Source organism: Colias eurytheme, chromosome 3 (genome assembly GCF_061535395.1).
Source record: "Colias eurytheme isolate Ceu_HAF_F1 chromosome 3, ilColEury1 Martin Lab GWU primary, whole genome shotgun sequence".
Lineage (NCBI taxonomy): Eukaryota > Metazoa > Arthropoda > Insecta > Lepidoptera > Pieridae > Colias > Colias eurytheme.
Window position 1 is genome coordinate 10,502,153 of NC_142982.1, and position 22,314 is coordinate 10,524,466.

The window sequence follows — 22,314 nt, forward strand, 5'->3', positions numbered from 1 at the left end:
GAAGATTTCTGCCCTGGGATGCTTCCGCACCACGCTCCCTCTAAGGTGGACAGCCTCCCGGAGTGGAAAATACTTGAATGGGGAATTTATAAGCATTACCGGCTGACTGTAGATTCGCTGTTAGCAGATGTAACAAATGGACAGAAAATTCGAATGCATTTTTAAAAGACTGCCCTATTGCTTCAACCCAGAGGCAAAAGAGGCTCGCGGGCTGCTTGCAGCCCGCGCACCACGCACCCTCGAAGGTCGACACCATTCCAGAATAGAAAATTTATGAATTGGGAATTTATAAGCACTTCCGATTGACTGTGGAATCGCAGTTAGCAGAAAATTATAAATGGACTTGGAATTCTAACACATTTTCTAATGACTGCCCTATTGCTTCAACCCAGGGGCAAAAGGGGCTCGCGGGCTGCTTGCAGCCCGCGCACAACGCACCAGCTCGTCTTATATATAAAAATGAATCGCAAAATGTGTTGGTAAGCGCATAACTCGAGAACGGCTGAACCGATTTCGATAATTCTTTTTTTATTATATTCCTTGAAGTACAAGGATGGTTCTTATGTAGAGAAAACGTAAACATGTACCACGGGCGAAGCCGGGGCGGACCACTAGTCTTATATATAAAAATGAATCGCAAAATGTGTTGGTAAGCGCATAACTCGAGAACGGCTGAACCGATTTCGATAATTCTTTTTTTATTATATTCCTTGAAGTACGAGGATGGTTCTTATGTAGAGAAAACGTAAACATGTACCACGGGCGAAGCCGGGGCGGACCGCTAGTTTCCTATAATTTTCATACATTTTATATGGACTCGCCGCACACGGTTGACGCCGCGCCGGTGGCCGCCACACGCTACATGATTCTAACTTCTCGTGGCAGCGCTTGTGGCTCGTGTGCGGCGACACAGAGTTTTTTTGTTTGGATCATCGGGCTAAACTCGGAAACTACTGATTTGATTTTTTTTTTGTTTTTTTATTTGATACCAAAGGTAGTCAATTGACTACTTCGACAAATTTGTCGAAGTAGGCTACAGCCTAAATAACATAACGTCACCAATAGAAGCGAATGTGGTGAAATATACTTTAGTATACATATATGTATTAACAAAAACGATTTAGGTACTCATTGACTTCTCTTTTTACTATGTATTTGAACTTTGAATAAATTAATTAAGGTAAAGTTTCTGGTACGATTTGATGCTATCAGTATAAGAACCAAATATAACAACCGTTTTCATAACCGTTCTGTTTTTCTTTTCTTAAAAAAAAAAGAAGTTTTTGCATGTGGTGTTAGCCTGTAAGTAGCTGTTGCATTTATATAAGTTATTTTGTGTTCTTGTATCTGTATGTTTGTGTTGATGTAAACAACTGTTGGCTGACCTGAATAAAATAAATAAATAAATAAATAACAACCCTATAAGGTCTTTAATAATTATATAAAAAGTAGGCATTGTAAATATGTGTGAGCATTCTTACACATTTTTTTGAAAAAGGTATGTCATGTAGTTTACTATAATAATTATTATTATAACTGGGATTCCAGTTTCCACACCTGTAATAAAATTATATCACTACCCAATTTCACCTATTATGTCTAACGATGTTAATGAGGACGGTAAAAATAAATAAAACAAGAATTGTAACTGAGATTATATTTGCAACATTTCTTACAAGGAACTAAATAAAAAATACTACACAATCATATTATGCGTCTGGGAGTTTGTAGATCACGAATGTATTATAAAAAATTCAAAACCTTAACACAAATTATATTTGAATGTTACAATAATACAGATTCATAGACGTTATACACCTAAATATAAACATAACATTTGATTACATTCAACATTGTATGATAGTTGATACAAATAAACTATTAAGGAACTCTAAATATTCACGTTTAATCATGCAATAACTAAAAGCGCATAAATACTCGATTATAGTTAACAAATAACAAGAAAATATCCAGCTTTCATAAAAATATCGACCAAAAAGGTCCCTCACTTTAAATTGAACACGATTTCGTCCCTTGCGGCAGTGCAATAATCTCAAACCGAATTAAAAGAAAAAGTATCCAAATGGATTATAATATAAATGTTAAAATGCTATATTAGAGTCTATACTATTTATAAGCGTTAAGGCAAGTGGGTTTAGTTCTATTTTCACACTATTCTCTTGTAGTTAAAAAACGTGTATATAAATAATAGCATCTATATTATGTAATATGTATATAGTTATAAAAATTGCTCTATTTCCGATATTAATTGCCTTTTATTAAAATAATAATCTCACTTAAAAGCTGATTGTGTGTGCGATCGTACAATTCAGCGTAAAGTAGCCGCCATAATAAATGCTGTCTGTCAAATTTCCCGCGCAATTTCAACCACAGATTACACAAACCGTACCTACAACTACAGTTCTATTTTTAAACACTATTCGTTGTTGTGACGTTCTTATGAATACAGATAAAATAAATCAACTGTGTTGCCCGATTCACATATAATACACAAATTGTACAATCACACAGACAAAATGAATATAATGATATAAAAGCATTACTCTTCAGCCGGGAACTTTGTGACGGCGTCGTTGATGGCCTTCGCTACGTATTGCACATTGCTTGGGTTAAGGCCACAGATGTTGATACGCCCGGACTTCAACAAATAAATGTGGTGTTCTTGTATGAGATATTCGCACTGTTTCGGTGTGAGACCCGTGTATGAGAAGAGGCCGATTTGTTTCACTATGTGGTCCCAGTTTCCTGGTGTGCCCAGTCTGAAAAAAATATATTTAAATGTTATTAATTGTGTAAATATTTGAAAGAACTTATTATTATAATATTTGAAAACTACTTATTGTATAAATTAGTTGTTTTCTGTTTTTGGCAAGTGTTTAAAATTATCAGTATTAAAATTTCACCTATAATTATAATATATTCAATACGTACTTGATAAGCTCAGCACGAAGCGCTTCTCTCATCTGCATCACTCTAGCAGACATCATTTTTATGTGGTCTCTCCTGAAAAAAAATTCATAAATTATATAACAGTCTAAATAAAGATATTAATTTTAATAGAATATTTTGATTGAATAATTGATTTTATATGTGATCTGATTCTGTGATCAATTACTTTATGTAATTTATACTTTTTTTGTAAATTGTGAATTCAAAAAACTCAGAAATTTATTACATTATAGCATTCGGCCTGTGAAAGGGACGAAGAAGTTTTCAAATTGTGTTGTTATAACTTATAAGTAAGCGCGCTACAAGTCCCTCCCCCTCAACCTGTCCTCCCCCGTCCTGTTGTCAATCAATACCTAAAGCGCGCCAATCAACCCATCACCTGTCAAAACCTAAAGCTCACTGCTCGCTCTCCTGTCAAAACCTAAAGCTCACCGCTCGCCCACCTGTCAAAACCTCACCGCTCGCCCTCCTGTCAAAACCTAAAGCTCATCGCTCGCCCTCCTGTCAAAACCTAAACCTCACCGCTCGCCCTCCTGTCAAAACCTAAAGCTCATCGCTCGCCCTCCTGTCAAAACCTAAAGCTCACCACTCGCCCTCTGTCAAAACCTAAAGCTCACCACTCGCCCACCTGTCAAAACCTAAAGCTTACCACTCCATCCCGCACCACCTGTCACCTGTCACTTGCCACATAAAGCCCGCCACTCACCACTCGTCAAACAGCTTGGCATCAGCGAGCACGTTGGCCACAACCCTCGCCCCGTGTGCCGGCGGGTTGGAGTACGAGCCGCGCACCACCCACGTGAGCTGCGACTTCATCGCGGGGATCAGTTTGGCGTCTGATACTACGAAGGCAAGGTTGCCGACACGCTCGTCTGGAAACAAAAATAATCCATACTAATATTATAAATGCGAAAGTAACTCTGTCTGTCTGTCTGTTACTCAATCATGCCTAAACTACTGAACCAATTTGCATGAAATTTGGTATGGAGATATTTTGATACCCGAGAAAGGACATAGGCTACCTTTTATTGCGAAATATGTACCACGGGCGAAGCCGGGGCGGACCTCTTGTTAGCAATAAATTATTTGTTACAGAATTCAATAGTACTATGAGTAGGAAATCTACTGAATCCGCATCCTATTCAAAAAGAAATACATCAATTAAGGTAAGGTTGTTTTTACGTTTAGTAAAAAATACAGTAACATTTACTTGTCATAAAAAATACTAGTAGGAAAAAAATATATTAATTCTGTGGAATTAAAAATATTTTTTTCCTACCGAATTATGTGTAATTCGCACAAAACTAGCCCCTATCGCACTCACTATAGAGCCCAAAGTTCTTCGCGTACGACTGCGAGCACACGAGCTCGAAGCCGCGCTTCACGAAGTAGCGCACCGCCCACGCGTCTCGCTCGAGGTCACCTGATGCGAAGCCCTGGTACGCACTGTCGAAGAACGGGAACAATTTGCGTTCCTGGACAAAAAGAACAGTATTAAATTCAAATTCGACACAAAAAATCCAATTGAAAACACTTTCAAAACTCTATTTACGGTATGAAATTTGAACATCGTAATTAAAACGCAAATTATGTATGTGAATTGCTGTTTTATAAAGAATTATGTACAAACAAATGAAAAAATCTCCACTTTCCGGCAATTTATAAATTGGTTATAAAAGCACCCCGTTATCACGAAAAACATTCCTCAGATAGAAAATTGTATTAAACATTATTTTTTAACAATCATTTCCCAAACATTAAAATATCATTTAAATATTGGCAATAGCCAAGCATAACAAACCTGCATAACATCAGCGATCTTGATCCACTGCTCTTGCGTGGGATCAATGCCGGTCGGGTTGTGTGCGCACGCGTGCAGTATCACCACAGAGTTCTCTGGCGCCTTCTGTAGATCCTCGATCATTCCGTCGAAATCGATCGCCAGAGTTTTGGGGTTCCAATAGCGGTAAGTGCGTGGTGACGTGAAGCCAGAGTTCACGAATACCAAGTGATGGTTTTCTAAAAAAAATACACGCTTTTATTAGCTTCGCCTATAATCGACTTACGTAAACTCGATTTGGATCCACTTCAAAGGGACAGTTAAAAAATAGAGCGTGTGTGCCGAGTACACAAGTCAGAAATGAAACTTCTTTGACAAGATTCAAAGATACCAAAATCGTCGCCTTACTCCATGACATGACGGTATTGCCATGACGCGACCTTGAAATTTTACTCTCAACGCGCCTAAAGAACTCGAGGAAGTTTTAACCATATATTTATAGGTTTAAAAAATCAAATTAATTTGGCAATAAGCTTTTTGTTTAAAACAAAGCGGGCGAAGGTGCGGGCGGAAAACTAATTACATTACATCATTGATATTTTAAAATCGCTTTCACGTTGTACAACGATAAAGCGATTTTCATCATTTATTTTCGTTAAAGAAACAAATAATAGCACAGTTTCCAAAATTATTTATTTAACTAAACAACTGTCTTTTATTTAATTTTATACAGTGCCTATTTGTGCCAAATTTGTACTTATAGATCACGATTTTAGCTACAAAATTATTGTTTCCACCGGTCATCTTAAATTAACTTGATTTTTGTACATATCAGTGGGTAACATCTCAACACAAAATGAATCAATTGAAAGCTGATAACAAAAGCCATAACTTTTTCTATTTCACAATTTAATTAAGGCATTTATGTACACATTTAAGTGTTCTGTAATTAAAGCGTAACCTGAACATAAATTATATCTTTACTTAACAACTTTATTTAGGTATATATTCATACTTTACAATTTTTAAACTCACTATAGATTTTAAGTGTTTATTATATTACTGACAAATTTATCTGGCAATATATCAGTATATCTATTTTATTTTTATTTTATTTTATTAGTTTCCAAACAGCTTATACAACAATATAACAAACAAATTATTCAAGTACAATTAATAACGTTCTATGTATAAGCCTATTCTATGGATACACAAATGTTTAGAGTGTGAAAGATATTAAAACAATTAAAAATACTGTTACCACAACAATAAAAAAAATACAATAAAAGATATACTTAGGCTAACAAGATTAGACATAAATCCGTATGCTTCAGGTGCTACGCAGAGCAGTAAGTACTAAGCGACGAAAACTGGCTAGACTATTTGAAAATATGTCAATAGTGTTATCTTTATTAACTATTTCGTTATATAGTCGGCATAACCTATATACTGGGTTATTATAAGAAATATATAAGCGAGTGGCGGGTATATAGAAGGGTTTAGCGTTCCGAGTGACACGAGCGTTACAATATAAAGAGAATTTACAAAGCATATCGGTGTGAATTAGGTTATTGATAATTTTATACATATAAGTTAAATCAATGAATTTACGTCGCATTTCAAGTGAATCCAAATTGAAATATTTAAGTCGAATGTCATAGGTGGGCAAGGATCTTCTAAGGTGTTCACGATTGCATACAGAACGTAAAAATCGTTTTTGTACCGATTCGAGCTTGTCGATATGTGTTTTGTAGAATGGAGACCACACTGAGGAGCCATATTCAAGGGTGCTACGGACCAGAGATTTATAAAGAATTAGGGCACTATTTTTATTTTTAAAAGATCTGGACATTCGTAATATAAAGCCTAAATTTTGATTGGCTTTTTTGACAGTAGATTCGACATGATCGATAAATGATAAACTTTTATCGAATGTCACCCCTAGATCTCGTATGAATTCTTTACGACCTAAGATAATATTTGAAATTTGATACGAAAAGTTAATACTGTTTACTTTATTAGTAAATGTGACAACATGACACTTAGAGGTATTTAATTTCATTAAATTTCTCTTACACCAGGCATGAAGAGCAATTAAGTCTTCTTGAAGCAACTGACAGTCAGCAATGTTTTCGACTTTTCTATATAGTTTCAGATCATCCGCATAAAGTAGACATTTACTACCTATATTAAATCGTAAGGGTGCATCATTTATAAAAACCGCGAACAAAAGAGGGCCAAGATGGGAACCTTGGGGAACACCGGAAGGAACAGAATAGGGTTCAGATAGGTAGCCGTTGAGAGCAACTATTTGAGTGCGGTTTTTAATGTACGAGATGATCCAACGCAATAAGTTCCCATGTATGCCACAAATCATCAGCTTTTTAATCAGGAGCTCATGGTTGACTTTATCGAACGCCTTCTGAAAGTCGGTGTAAATGACATCCACTTGTCCTTTGTTGTCCAAAGTTTCTAGGAGATAGTCAGCATATTCAGTTAAATTAGATGTTGTTGATTTACGCGCGACAAATCCATGTTGTTCAGAAATAAGTAAAGGTTTAACAAAATTGTAAATTTGATTGTAAATAACACGTTCAAATATTTTAGCAAAGCAATTTAGTATGCAGATGGGTCTGTAGTTACAACAGTCCGATCTATCGCCGGATTTGAATATTGGAATTACGTGAGCGATCTTCCAAAAGTCAGGAAAGATGCCTGTAGATAGAGATCTATTAAAAATTATATAAAGTGGTAAGGTGAGTTCGTTATAGCAAGATTTAACAAAATGAGATGGAATACCGTCCGGTCCAGGACCCTTGTTCGGATCCAATTGTTTAAGAAGTTTTTTAACATCATGCGCTTCAATTACTACTTTGTTAAGACAATTAGACCAATTGTTGTGGACGGGATCTTCAACAATGGCATTATTTTCATATACAGAATGGAAATATTTAGCAAATGTTTGACAGACATCACTACCTTTAGTAGCAACAATGTTATTATATTTAACTAGTTGGGGAAAACTTGAACATTTATTTTTACTCTTTACGTAATTCCAGAATAATTTAATGTTACCTTTATGTAGACACGATTCAACATCTTTTAAATAATTGTTATAACACTCCTTCATCATCTTTTTAGACCTTTTACGCAAAAGAGAGAAAGTGTCATAATCACGTGGGTTCTTATACATTTTAAATTTATGATGAAATTTCTCTTTTTCCCGTAGGCATTTGATTAGAGAGTTACTAAACCAAATAGGTACTGATGAATTTCTTTGTTGCTTATAAGGTGTATTATTTTTAATGATGAGATTTAGAGTGTCATAAAACTGTGTTAGATTTTCATTTATATCCGCGGAGGAAAGGAGAACCTTCCAATCAATATTCCTAAGTTCATCTTTACATTTATTTATATCACATTTTCTAAAATTTAAGATTTTATTATTCTTACATGGTTCGAGGGACGGGACGTAAATGTCATTCACACACACTTCAAAAGGTGGATGATGAACGTCCATTTTACTAAGTGCGATTGAGGGTTCAAGTGATACCGGAATCAAACGGGCAAAAAATAAATCCAGAGTGCGATTATTGTTATTTTTGATAAAATTGTACTGGTTAAGGTTGCCATAAGTCATCAAGTCTAAAATTAAGTTGACTTTAACGTCATTAAACAAAGGTCTAGGAGTAGCAGTTTTCGTCGCGTTACAATTAATCCAATCTAAGTTAGGAGTATTGAAATCCCCCAGTAAAATAAAAGAATCATCAGATCCTGACAAAATCTCAGTAGTATTATTATAGAAAGCTTTCAGTTTATCAATAGAAAGATCCATATATCATTTAAATTTACATAATATTATATTAATTTAGTTAATGAATCTTTCTCACCCCATGTTGGACTCGAGTAGTAGAATGTTGTGTATTTAAGGTGCTTGTTCAAAAATTCCGCACCAACTCTTAAACTTCCCGTTCCTGACAATGTTTGGACACCAAAAGCCTGTAATAAACATATTATTAACACATTATCCACTCTTCTTAGTTACTCATAAATAATGTATGTGACCACTGATGAAATAAAACTATATATTTTAGAAGGTAGTTCTTGAGTAATTAATCTGTACCGAAACAAACTAACAGGCTTATTTATTGTAAGATAAGATAATAAGAGAAATTGTATAAATAAAATACATTGTGTTTTAATCTATCTCAGTAAATATTTAAAATTGAGATAACATAACTTATAATGTACAAACAAATATAGATGAATAAAATAACAAATATTTTCACTACATAGTATAAAACACAGTCGCTGTCACTGTTTATTCATTCCTATGAATGTTTCAATCTTTAAAACTACACAATGGATTTTGATGGGGGTTTTTGAGGTTTCAGTATGCAATAATTTGTGAAGTTTTCTTCAAAAGAACTTTCTAGCGCAGAAGGCTAGTTAATTATAAACTTACTCTTCCTTCAGCCAAAGCAGGACTGTCTTCACCTAACAGCATAGAAACTGACAAGTTGCTGAATTGTTCAAGGCCTGCAATTAAAATTATTAGATAATATAAACTAATACTTTTGGTATAACAAATCAGTAGATAATATAGAAAAGGTTTTGGTACAATACTCCACAATGCTGGTATTTATTATAATTTATTTGTACTAAAAAAATAACTCATTAATTTTCTCACAAATTTGCAGCTATTTGTCCTATGGCCAAAATTTTTGGAATAAAAGGGAACACTGATTTACATAATACATACATACAGACCTACAACTTACCGGGTGTAATTGTTAAGTGTGCGCAGAGTGCAGACGATTATTCCGTAACTATTACAGATATTAAAAAAACTTTAAACTGATATTTTGATATCTGCAATAGTTACGGAAAAATCGCCTGTGCACACTTAATGATTACACCCTGTATATAACAATAATATTATTTATTATATAATATCACATAATAGTAAAGAGACAATACTCAAATACAGTAAATAAGTTTCATCATTATTAACATATTTTTAATAACATCCATTCACATGTATGTGAAGTATTTTTCAAGGTTGTCTTATATTTACTAAACAGACATTGCATAAGATACTACAAGGGTATTTTAACAAAAAGAGTGTGTGTGTCGAGCACACGTGTCAGAAGTAAAACTTCTTTAAGCAAGATAAGATACCAAAATCGCCGCAAACGCGTCTAAAGAAGTTTCACTTCAAAATTTATAGATTCCCCACTTTACATTGAAGATTTTAAATTATTTTATCCTGATCTTATAATAATGAATATTCTAAGAACACAAACATTTTATGTGCTAACTTGTTAACCCATTGACCACCGAGCGGCCCGATCAGGCCGAGACACAATAGATTTTCTATTGTGTCTGTGATCCGAGGACTGACGGATTAAGTAGTTTTTAATAATACAATCTAAATTACATATTAAAAATTCTTCTATGACTAAATGGACGCTCATCAAGAATCAGAGCTAAAATTTAAATTCTGAATTCATACCATCCAAAATAAGTATCAGTCATAAATATTCACAATATGATTCTTTGCAATTTAAATTTAAATAAACTAAGAAAAAAACAATGATAACAAGTTGTCTTATATAAAAAAAAAACCTTTGCTTATCAACTGTAGGAAAAATATTACATATTTAAAAAATTATTATGGTGTTATGTCATTGTGAATAGATAACATATCTATTTGGAGATTGATAGTAAACTGGTCATTTTAAGGGGTAAGGAAAAAGATATTACATAAATAATTTTTAATCTTAAAGGTAGATTAACACAGTCTTCCGCTGTCGCTAAGCGCAGACGTGTTATTTGTTTTAATTAAATTATCGAGTGCTAAATTCATGCGAAATTAACAAAAAAGTAAACCGATAAACAGTGCAATAAGTACTAAAGTGAAGTGAACTTATTTTTGGACGCTGTATTACTAACGAGCGGAGGGAAGCTCCTCCTCACCTCGGGTAAAGGAGAGGTTCTTGGAATTAAAATAATTCATCTCTTTTGCACACCGACTCTACGCACAGAAACCGGTTTGTTACATCTAGTATCTACAATGACTAGCAAAATTGGTTGTAACGCTTGCGGCTTGCAAATACACGATGATTTATATTTGGAATGCTCTAAGCTTAAATGCATGAAAAGGTATGACTTAAAATGTCTTAATATTGAAATAGAATTATTCCACGCATTTACTAATGATTACAAGACAAATTGGGTTTGCTCTGAATGTACTCAATCGCCAAATAAGAGTTTTATAACTGTGTGCAATACGTCACTCGTTACACCCGATAATAATATAAATATGCAGCGCGGGAATCAATTAAGATATCATACGTCTTCGCCTTTAAGCACGGATTCTGTGTTGCTGGAGCATTTAATTCAATTACGTTCCGAAATGGATTCCCGATTTGATATCCAAGCAAACGTAATAGCTATTTTGCAAAAGCAACTGAGTGACACAAATAACAAGTTAGACGCGGCACTAAAGATTTTGAGTTCGCTTGAAGAAAAACAATGCATTAAAACTAACACCAGGGCAAATATATCAAAAACAGGATGTGACACTTCGAGATCTTCGAAATCCACATATATTAATAAGCCATTACAGGAAGCTAATAAAAGTAATGCTATCACAGAGATATTAAGTGTAAACTCTTTTGCGGCCACCACACCTACGGCCGCGACGTCGTCAACATCGCCCATAAAAATAGCTTCGACTTGTGCGCCTTTGTTTAAAGATAAAGGGGATTGCGTAGGGCAAGGCACAGGTAAAGATATATGTATGAATGTGCGTGAAAATAATAATAATAATAATGTTACCCGTCACAACGAGCAATCGAGTGAACGTAAGAGAGTACGTGTAGGGAGCAATAAAGATACACTAATATTAAAGGGAATGGAACGTAAAAAGTACTTGCACGTATGGCGCTTACACCCAGAAACTTCGTTGGAAACTTTAACAAATTATGTGAAAAATGTTTGCGGCCCGGATCATTCGATTAAGATAGATAAAATTAAACACAAAACGGCGCGGGATTATGCATCATTTATTATTGGTGTACCAGAAAATTTATTTAATACATTGAACCAACCCGAAATATGGCCAGTCAATGCAGAGTTTAGCGAATGGATTTGGTTTCGTAAGGCAGCAAAAAAACCGAAAAGTAGTTAAATCAATAGAAATTTTTTACCAAAATGTTAGAGGTCTTAGAACAAAATTGGAAGAATTTAGAAACAATTTAAATACAGTAAGCTTTGATTTATACGCCATCACGGAATCCGGTTGTAATGAATCCATACAAGACTCCGAAATTATTCCTTTGGGATTCCAAATATTACGTTGTGACAGATCGGACGGTCGGAAACAGGGCGGTGCGTTTCTCGTGGCCACACAACGGTTCGAATTACGACCGGTACGCATACCCTCAGTGTCGATAAACAACTGTGTCTTTGAAATGGTATGTGCAAGTGTTTTCTTAAAAAATAACTTTCTATTCTTGTGTTGTGTAGTTTATATTCCTCCAAATAGTTCTGAGACTGATTATTTATTGTTGTTTAGTATAATAGAAAAATTATGTACTAAGTATAAAGAAATTATTGTTATCGGAGACTTAAATATATATTCATGTCCAGTAAATATAAGCAATTATTATGAATACTTTTTAACCTATTGCGAATTCACTCAACATAACACCGTGCCTAACTGTATGGGTCGTCAGTTAGACTGGGTCTGTCACGCAGGGTGTCACGGGGAGGTGTCGGTGTCGGCGGCCGACGAGCCCTTGGTGCCCGTGGATGAGTATCACCCGCCGCTCGCGGTGAGTGTGCGCATCGTCTCCACCGCATCGGAGCCGCCAGCGCCGTCGTCCGGTGCCGACCATTCCGCATCTAATTCTATGGACTGCAATGCGCGCCCGAAATGGAATTTTTATAAGGCCGATTTTCCTCTATTGTATTCGCGGTTAGGTTCAGTTGATTGGTCTACATTATACGACATACAGGATGTCGATGAGATGTTAAAATATTTTTACAGTATACTAGATAGTGTTTTAGATGAATGCGTACCTAGAAAAGCTAAAAAAAATAATGGTTCGTGTAAGTATCACTACCCTAACTGGTATACAAGAGATCTTATAAATAAAATTAAATTAAAGGCTTCATTTCAGAGAAAGTATAAAAAATCTAAGTTAGCGAGCGATTATAATGAATTCTCATTGTTAAGATCGGCTGTAAAAACTGATATTAAAATTGCTTATGATAGTTACAAAAATAAAATACAACTTCAGTTTTCGAAAGACCCGAAATTATTTTGGCAATATGTCAAAGCGAGAAGGTCTTCAAGCAGGAGTATTATTATGAAAGATGGTAGACTTTTAAATAATGAAGAGTGTGCTATTCAGTTTGCTCAGTACTTTCAAAGTGTTTACAGCAATTGTGCACCAAATTTAGATGCGAATGCGGCGGCAGCTATGGGGTCGAGTAGCGCGCGCGTTCAAATCGATATGATGACAGTAGGAGAGGTCAGAAAAGCATTGGCGCGCCTTAAACCCAAAAGTTCTGCTGGCCCAGATGGTATACCAGCATTCTTATTTAAGGATTGTAGTAGGGTGCTGGCTGAACCCCTTCAACGCATATTTAACGCATGTTTACACTCCAACATGTTTCCAAATATATGGAAAACGTCTCGAGTTATTCCCGTTCCTAAGCGTAAAGCGGGACCGATCATCAGCGAATACAGACCAGTAGCCGTTCTTTCAACGCCAGCAAAAGTTTTTGAATCGGCAATACAGGCGGGCGTGTATTCGCAGGTGTCAGCACAGCTATGCGAGGAACAACATGGATTCAGACCGGCGCGAAGTACTACTACTAATCTGCTCAACTTAATGGCACACGTAGTACCTGCGGTGGACACTGGAGTTCAGGTAGATGTTATCTACCTGGACTTTAAAAAAGCCTTTGACACAGTAGACAATGATGTGCTATTGGGAAAGCTTGCGGGGGTGGGATTTACTCCGAAATTGATAAAATTTTGGGCCTCCTATATGAAAGACAGACAACAATATGTCGACTATAATGGCTGCGAATCGCAGTCATATTTCACTAGATCCGGTGTAAGTCAGGGTAGTAACCTCGGTCCTTTAGAGTTCACTATCATGATTAATGACCTGCCGGGCGTCCTCACTTATGGTCAGTGTTTACTATTCGCAGATGATCTGAAATTATACGCCGAAGTAAGAAATCTGTCAGACTGTGAACGCCTACAAAACGATGTTTCTAGGATCCTTCATTGGAGTTGTCAAAACAAGCTTCACTTCAATCCTACTAAGTGTTCGGTAATGAGTTTCCATCGTAATCGGTCTCCTCTCTTGTACGACTACAAAATAGGACCGGTTTCAATTCAGCGTATGACGCAGGGTCGCGACTTAGGCGTTTGGTTCTCGTCTGATCTGAGGTTTCGGGAACATATAATAAAAACATGTAAAACGGCATACAGGAACCTTGGATTTGTTTTGAGACAGGCTAAGGACTTTACTAACATTACAACACTTAAGGTTCTATATAACGCGTTAGTAAGAAGTCGTTTGGAACACAATGCTGCAATATGGGCTCCTCATGAAGACAAATATAATTTAATGTTAGAGCGGGTCCAAAATAAATTCATGAGACATTTATATTTAAAACTGTATGGTGTATATCCTTTTTATCCGTTGATGTACCCTACCTTATTTGTATTGGGTATGGTGGGGTACAATCAATTGAGTGTACGGCGAGATTTTTCGCTTGCCGTTTATATTATAAGTCTTCTTCGTGGTAGGGAACAGAACTCAAGACTACTTGAATGTGTGAGTTTCTGCGTCCCCACCAGATTCGCGTGGAAACGGCACCGTTCACCACTGTTGCTAGTGCCCACAGCACGAACCAACCTTCTTGCGAAAGCACCAATGGTACGGGCCATCCGCATAATAAATGAAGCGCACGAAAGAGCGGACTTATTTCATTGTCCTATGAGTGAATTCGCAAGGGTGATATTGCAGTTAATCTGTTATTGTTAGTAAGTTCTTTAAATTTTTCTATGTCTATGTTAAGTTATGTATGTAATTTTAATTTAGTATTTAAGTTAGATAAGTTTCTTTTGTAAAATAAAATTGTATCTGTGTCGCATTGGGCATTGTCCTGTAATGGCATGTGATGTTTTTTAAATAAAATAAATAAATAAATAAATAAATAAACATTTATAGGTTAATCAGTGCAATATAAAACTTATTGTATTTTCTGATAAGATATGCCTACTAATGTTTGTTAAGAAAGTGTGTGCCATTTCCATTATATTACACTAATACTGAATTATTTTTGTATTAATACTTTTGAAAACTATTTTTTTTCCATTAATATAAGTTTAAAGGGAAAGAATTTATAACTTCCAAAATTTAAAAAATCAGCACAACTTTTCCATGCTTCAATCACAATTAAGAATATTAATTCAATAGTTTTACAGTCAATCTACTTAACAGAAACTTGTAATTAACAAATTCTTACCAAGTACAGGTAGGTATTCATGGAGCAGAGTTCCATCAGCCGCCATCTGTTTTTCCATTTTACGCACAACTGGCAATACCCAGGGTTTTCCATTTTCATCTCTGTATGCTGTAAAGTTGTGAAAAATTCAATAACAGGTTAAATAATGAAAAAAGAGATCAATAATGTATAATTAAAAAAAAAATAGGTGATATAAAATAGAATATCCTTTCAAATACATTGAGCTATCCAATATTTATAGTACAATCAAAATAAGTTTATTTTTAACACAAGTCAGCCAACTCGATCTTGAACCTTAGCAATAGTCAAAAATATACTTTTGTTTACAATATTTTGGCACATCATCAAGATTGATCACCGGCAAACAATATACAATTTTTACGTTTCGTATTTTTTTTATTTACATCCCCTTTCGCTTTCCGATAGGTTGCAATGCCGGTATCCTGATATAACAACAATTATTATTACATAATAACATTTGTTATGTAGCATATTGTTCCAAACATTGCGCGCAAAAAATATACTTAACTAATTGTTACACTTACCGCCAACTCCCAGATTCACTTTATTTTTATTTGTGTCGTCGGCACATAATTTATTTAGCAGAAACACCTCAATCGGTGGCCCCTGCTCGACAACCGCGAAACGTGAACTCATTGTTATTATTTTATTATTTAAAAAACAACCAAGTTAGCCAACACACCGACACAGAGTGATTTAATCAATCGATACTGAAATGCTCTTATTTAATATATTTTTATCACAAAAAATACTTTTATCAGTAGATTTCACCAATATGACCTTTCACAAAAACAATGTCATTTGCGTCACTGTCAATTACATCTATGTCAAGACGTGACAGTCGACACTCGACTGTGATCATCCCCATGTCGAGCTTCGATACATGGTTGCATAAAATTATTTTGTGTATTTATTTTGTACATTTTTATTTTACTTATCTCAGCTACCTACAATCTACATATCTTAATCACACACCTGATATATAATAATAATTAGTCTTTGTCATTTCTATCAATTTAGAAGCAAGGAATTTACTCTCCTTTCCATACAATAAAATATTATTATTACACGCTAGAGGTCCGCCCCGACTTCGCCCGTGGTACAGGCATATGTACAATATACATGTTTACGTTTTCTCTCCATAAGAACCATCCTCGTACTTCAAGGAGTATTATAAAAAAAGAATTAACGAAATCGGTTTAGCCGTTCTCGAGTTTTAGGCTTAGCAACAAATTTGGCGATTCATCATATTTTTTTCATTTAATGATTACTCTTCTCGACTACCTGTTGTGTCATTATAATATAGTTCAAACTTCAGACAGACTCATCAGGTTCAGACTGAGATTTTAGAGTTCGATCTACACACAAGTTCAATTATTCAGACTGAAATTTATTGAGCTCGCGCTACAAAGATAAAATCCTACACATTTTTATTAAAATCATGTCAGGTTTGCAATTTAATTACAAGCTTTATTTGAATGTATTGGTTACTCGTTAAATTATTACAACAATCAAAAGTTAGTTTTTAAAAACGTTATTTTATTAAATTTATTAATACCAATGAATGGTGCATTTTACACGCAAAAAGAAAGCAATGAATGGAAGTACACAATAGCGCAATAATACACAGATATTTAATAACTAAAGTCTAAACCATGTCTAAACCTAGAAACAATTTAGTACTGAGTATACACTGGGTTTCTCAAGCGACCAACTCTATGATCCTCTGGCCTCATGATCGTATAAATATTCTTATATTCCCGACTTTCTCCATTGTCCTTGTTATACTTGTGGAGGCCATATAAACCCATGCCAATTCCTATAAAACCCATTATTGTGGAACACATAACCGCCGGAATTTCCCAAAAGCCTTGCTTGATGAGGCCTACCAAAGATTTGCCGAAGTTCACTTGATGTCCAATAGTGGGAGGCTCTGGCATTTTATCAAGTTGCGCTTTTTAAATTCAACAATGATAAAATCTTTATGTTAAATATAAAAGCTGTTTGATAACTTCAATCAATGGTTGTCTGCGTCAAAAAAATTTACTGTCGTTGGATATGATTGCAAAGTTATTATAACCTTTTTTTGTAGGTAATTACTTAGGTACCTATTCGAATGCAGTTGTTGGGTACTTAATTGAGATACGAAGAAATAAACCTGTTTATCGTATTGCAGCTCAAAAGCTGAAAGTTGAAACCTGTGGTTGAAACCTTTTTTCAATGCTGACTTTATATTTTATGATGTAATCAATTCACAATAAACCATCTAAGTTAGTTAGGTCTAATTCACACGAGAGCTTTTTTAACGTCCGTTAAAAAAGCGTCCAAATAGAACAAATGCATTCCCAAGTATATGTTCACACGTCAGCGCTTTTAAAGCGCGACGCTTTTTTATCGCGCAGTGTTGTATTTTCAACGCTCGGCGTTGGGCGTTAAATAAAATAGACCATAGGAAACTTCTTAGACCTCATTCACACGAGAGCTTTTTTAACGTCCGTTAAAAAAGCGTCCAAATAGAACAAATGCATTCCCAAGTATATGTTCACACGTCAGCGCTTTTAAAGCGCGACGCTTTTTTATCGCGCAGTGTTCTATTTTCAACGCTCGGCGTTGGGCGTTAAATAAAATAGACCATAGGAAACTTCTTACTATTATTCAGACGATCGAGCGCTAAAAAAGCGCCGGCGCTGCGTTCAGTATGCCGCACGCTCGCTCAGCGGTAGCACGTGTTTGTTGTGCTTATAATCATCAGAAAATCGATACGATGTCGTGGATTGTTGATCCCGAACTATTAATTATAGATGTGGAGTCTCGTCCGTTCCTGTATTCAAAATCGTTATAGACATTTGAAAATAATTAAAAAAATTCCGGGGCCTTAACTCTTCGTACAGTGTCACAAACTGCCCTTTTAAGTATCTCTGTTCATTCAGAGGATGTACCCAGAATGCCTTTTGTTTCCTTTTTCGTCTTTTAATAACACAAATCGCTAGTGCCAATCTTTCTTTCTTTCAAATATACCTAACATATAAAAATTAAAACAGTAGGTTTTTTTATCATATTCCTTTAAGTAACATGTTTATCGATGACGAGTTTGAACAAATACCTAAGTAGGTACCTACAAGTAGTTTATTAAGAACAAACTTTCCGAGGAATTATAAGCAAATATAATAATATAAATATCATAAAGATATTACGCAACTGACATTACGTAATTATTTTAGCAGAAACCATTTCCACGTCTTACTGAAGCCAGAGACGAGACATGAGTGATTTTAAAGCGTTAGTATGAACAACCACAGAGAGAACGTTTAAAAAGCGCCAACGCCGGGTTTTAACGCAACGCTTTTTTAACTCTCGTGCGAATGAGGTCTTACTATTATTCAGACGAGCGCTAAAAAAGCGCCTTACCTCAGAGCAGCCAATCGTTGTACAGGTGGTATCGCCAAACGCATGTTGGTATCTTGAAGTTTTATTTGAGGCCCCACTATTTCCAACAATTCGTCAAAAGTTGTTATAGACATTCGAAAATAATTTATTAAAAAAAATTCCGGGGTATTACCTTAACTCTTCGTACAGTGTCACAAACTGCCCTTTTAAGTATCTCTGTTCATTCAGAGGATGTACCCAGAATGCCTTTTGTTTTCTTTTTCGTCTTTTAATAACACAAATCGCTAGTGCCATTAATTTAATGAGGTCTGGTTTGATGATCTAACCTTAAAAGCTAAATAATACTGTAGGTAATATTTTTGGTTTATTGTTTACTTATCCGAGAATTTATATGTTCTGTGGATGATATTATGAGAATTTATTACTCTTTATGATATATATAACATCAAAAATTTTAAGTATCATCCATCATTATAATCTTCATTCCTACTATTTTCGATATTTTGTGTGAAAAATTACTTGTTAATTTTGATAATATTATTAAGTCAACTGACAGCTAACCTTTAAGGTTACCTTTTTTAATTAATAACATTAACGTATCTACATAACATAATATTAGAAATCTATGTTTCATTTCGAAATTCAAACAGTTTCATTTTTCAGGACATTTCACATGTTGCCGCAACTTTCGAACATTGCCAATAGATGTCGTTACAGTGGGGTTATACAATTCAGACTCGCGCTATCGTTATTCTTTCCCAATATCATATAATATTTCCCTAACCTAGCTGCAGTTGACAAACAGACAAATTAATTATACTAGCTTTGCCCGCGACTTCGTTTCGCGTATTTTTGAAGCCTAAACCCCGGGTTAAACCGGTTCAGTTAGGCTATAAAATTAACTTGTAAACATTATTGTCATTGTAATTAAAATAAAATAAAATTTGAATTAGTTATGATAATATTATTAAAAGTATTAATTATTATAATAATATTATGAAATGAAATTGAAATAGCAGTATTTTATAGTTAATAGTTATTCAAAATTCAAAATAATCCATACTAATATTATAAATGCGAAAGTAACTCTGTCTGTCTGTCTGTTACTCAATCTCGCCTAAACTACTGAACCAATTTGCATGAAATTTTGTATGGAGAAAGGACATAGGCTACCTTTTATTGCGAAATATGTACCACGGGCGAAGCCGGGGCGGACCACTAGTGAGATTATAAAATATAAATTTAAATGTAGGTAATGACGTTTATACTTTGTACTTTTTTTTTTAATAATATTTAATTGTATTCTTTGATTAGCATCAGCTTTCATCAACGACATATAAAATAATTACAACAGAAAAAAATGATAACAATGGTCAATTCTTTAGTTTCGGTATAATATGTTTGGGGTGAGAGGATGTTACGATTAATGAATATGAACAAACGTTACCATTTTTTACAAACTACTCGCTCGATTTTGATGAAATTTTCAGTTATTGGGTTTAAAATGGTGCATTTTATTAGAATAGATGTGACGATAACAACTCGCCAGGGCACGGTGCCAATTTTGTTTGTGCAAATCCACATCCCGATAAAATGATTTCTTTATTGTTCTGTGTGAAAATCCATATTGCCATTTTTCTCCACGACTTTTAGATTTTTTTTCAGTTTACGTAATAATATTGAATAATTACAACGAAGGTCCGGGTAATTAATACATGCCTTGATGATTCACAATTCACATTATAATATCAGCCAAAGTCACAGATTAAGCATATAATAAAAAATATATCCCGTGTTTTTGTAGTTTTTGTCACAAATTACTCAATAGTTACTACCTACGTAAGTTTTATCAGTTTTACCTTGTATCTAGTCCGAAAAAGGAAACAAGAGGTTCCATTTTATGAAACGTATCACGTATGCGGAGTAAAGGCAGCATATTGATGTGGTTGAGTTTGTAAAATTCGTAAACCAAAAGCTGCAATGCTAATATAATATGTCTGGCATGATTTTCTTATTTAAGACTTGTTGTGGTGTGGTGTGGTTGTTCAGCAGGTTTAAGAAAGAATATTATGATTAAAGTCACAGCTCTAAAAAAAGGCAAATTATTGGCGTTTATCCCGCCATTATCTGAAGAGCTCTGTCTATAGAGCTTCTACTAGCCCATCCTTTTCAAGGAGTAAAAAAAATAAACAAAGGTGTGGTGGTACCAATGTCGGCGTCCCTTGCACACAGTTCTCACGTCTCAAGTTATCTTTGTACCAAATTTTATCCAAATTGGTTCAGTGGTTGAGGCGTAAAGAAGAGAGACAGTGTCACTTTTGCATGTATTTTAAAATAATGCTTATGTATAGAGCTAGGATTAGGTATGTGTTCGTCAACTGGTTGGATCTGCTATTTGATTAAATTACTAGCGAAAATAATGAATGACGACTTGTGATGAAGACATATATTTTATTAATTGAATGACCAAGCCCAACGTTGTTTAACAAGCGTTACCTGTGGCGTCACTCAATGTCCAACTATTTACTTTTTTGCGAAGTTCGCAGTTCTGTTAATATTATGTATTTTATGTTTGAGAAATTTCGGTTTACCTAACATGACAAAATACTATTTTACGACGAGATAGTATGATTTCGGAATGCAGATGTTTAGAAATTGAACGCAACGTAACTATAACAATTTGATAATTGACACTTGACAGTGACAATTCTTATCATATTCATTAAAATTTAGAATTCGATCTTCGATTTTCGAAATAAAACTGAGCAAAATAACCTGCTCAGACTGTGTGTGTTATTTCATTTATTTCCGATTGAATAGTTCTATGTTCTAAATATGGCCACGCCAGCAGCCAGAAGAACCTTAGGGCAATTGTTTAAACAAGGCTATGATGAGATCCCCGAAATTTATGCATCCACTGTGATGGGTCTCATTGGTATCGGTCTAGGATGCGCTGGTCTTTATAGATACAATAAAAACGATGGTGATAATCGGAGATACAAACAACTTTATACAATCATGAGACCAGATGACCCCCGAGTAAAGAAGATTATAAGAGATTGAGCGTTTTTAAAACTACGATAAAGTTAGATGCAATTATGTAACATACAATAAAAATAGTGCTGTGCATTCAATGGTGTTTGTTATTTACCTTTATATAATATGTAAATTTTAGATACGGAATATGTGTGATAAGTATACCTACATAGTTACAAAATGTAGACATATAGCGAAATTATTCAATGGTATTATAGATTGTTGATCGCAGACAGGCCGGAGGATATTTCAAATATTTATTTTAAAGCATGTTCTTAATGCATTAAACCCTGATAATATTATTCATACTTTTCATTATTATCAATGGTGTTTGTTATTTACCTTTATATAATATGTAAATTTTAGATACGGAATATGTGTGATAAGTATACCTACATAGTTACAAAATGTAGACATATAGCGAAATTATTCAATGGTATTATAGATTGTTGATCGCAGACAGGCCGGAGGATATTTCAAATATTTATTTTAAAGGGTGTTTTTAATGCATTAATCCCTGATAATATTATTTATACTTTTCATTATTATCAATTGTTATA

At 34.6% G+C, this 22,314-nt stretch overlaps 3 protein-coding genes across 4 annotated transcripts; 2 read left to right on the top strand and 1 right to left on the bottom strand.

The window, feature by feature from the left end:
* Positions 1 to 1,642: 1,642 nt before the first annotated feature.
* Positions 1,643 to 16,148, bottom strand: Got1 (Glutamate oxaloacetate transaminase 1). 2 transcript variants are annotated; one of them, XM_090120062.1, is made up of 9 exons: positions 15,856 to 16,148; positions 15,311 to 15,418; positions 9,216 to 9,289; positions 8,641 to 8,749; positions 4,772 to 4,989; positions 4,295 to 4,445; positions 3,677 to 3,842; positions 2,953 to 3,024; positions 1,643 to 2,780 (listed from the first exon to the last, which is right to left on the bottom strand). In XM_090120062.1, the coding sequence occupies exons 1-9, from the start codon at positions 15,965 to 15,967 to the stop codon at positions 2,561 to 2,563; spliced, it is 1,230 nt and encodes a 409-aa protein (XP_089976188.1). In that variant the 5' UTR covers positions 15,968 to 16,148; the 3' UTR covers positions 1,643 to 2,560. The 2 variants fall into 2 exon arrangements, with proteins under 2 accessions (XP_089976188.1, XP_089976189.1); XM_090120063.1 differs by lacking the exon at positions 15,856 to 16,148 and adding an exon at positions 15,628 to 15,736.
* On the top strand, positions 11,653 to 14,826 carry LOC149909950 (uncharacterized). Its single transcript, XM_090120153.1, has one exon. It carries the CDS (start codon positions 11,884 to 11,886, stop codon positions 14,824 to 14,826), a length of 2,943 nt encoding a protein of 980 aa, XP_089976279.1. The 5' UTR covers positions 11,653 to 11,883.
* Positions 16,149 to 21,417: 5,269 nt separating the features above from the next.
* Positions 21,418 to 21,852, top strand: NdufA3 (NADH:ubiquinone oxidoreductase subunit A3). The gene has a single exon (XM_090118412.1). The coding sequence runs from the start codon at positions 21,554 to 21,556 to the stop codon at positions 21,779 to 21,781; it is 228 nt and encodes a 75-aa protein (XP_089974538.1). The 5' UTR covers positions 21,418 to 21,553; the 3' UTR covers positions 21,782 to 21,852.
* Positions 21,853 to 22,314: the final 462 nt, after the last annotated feature.

What these genes read in the sequence shown, in the direction of transcription:
- LOC149909950 (XM_090120153.1), top strand. Translation starts at nt 11,884, where the DNA reads ATGCAGAGTTTAGCGAATGGATTTGGTTTCGTAAGGCAGCAAAAAAAC.
- NdufA3 (XM_090118412.1), top strand. Translation starts at nt 21,554, where the DNA reads ATGGCCACGCCAGCAGCCAGAAGAACCTTAGGGCAATTGTTTAAACAA.
- Got1 (XM_090120062.1), bottom strand. Translation starts at nt 15,967, where the DNA reads ATGAGTTCACGTTTCGCGGTTGTCGAGCAGGGGCCACCGATTGAGGTG. An exon ending in AGTGAATCTGGGAGTTGGCG is followed by an intron (nt 15,419 to 15,855) that starts GTAAGTGTAACA and finishes ACAACTTTACAG; the next exon opens with CATACAGAGATGAAAATGGA. An exon ending in TGAATACCTACCTGTACTTG is followed by an intron (nt 9,290 to 15,310) that starts GTAAGAATTTGT and finishes TTTTAATTGCAG; the next exon opens with GCCTTGAACAATTCAGCAAC.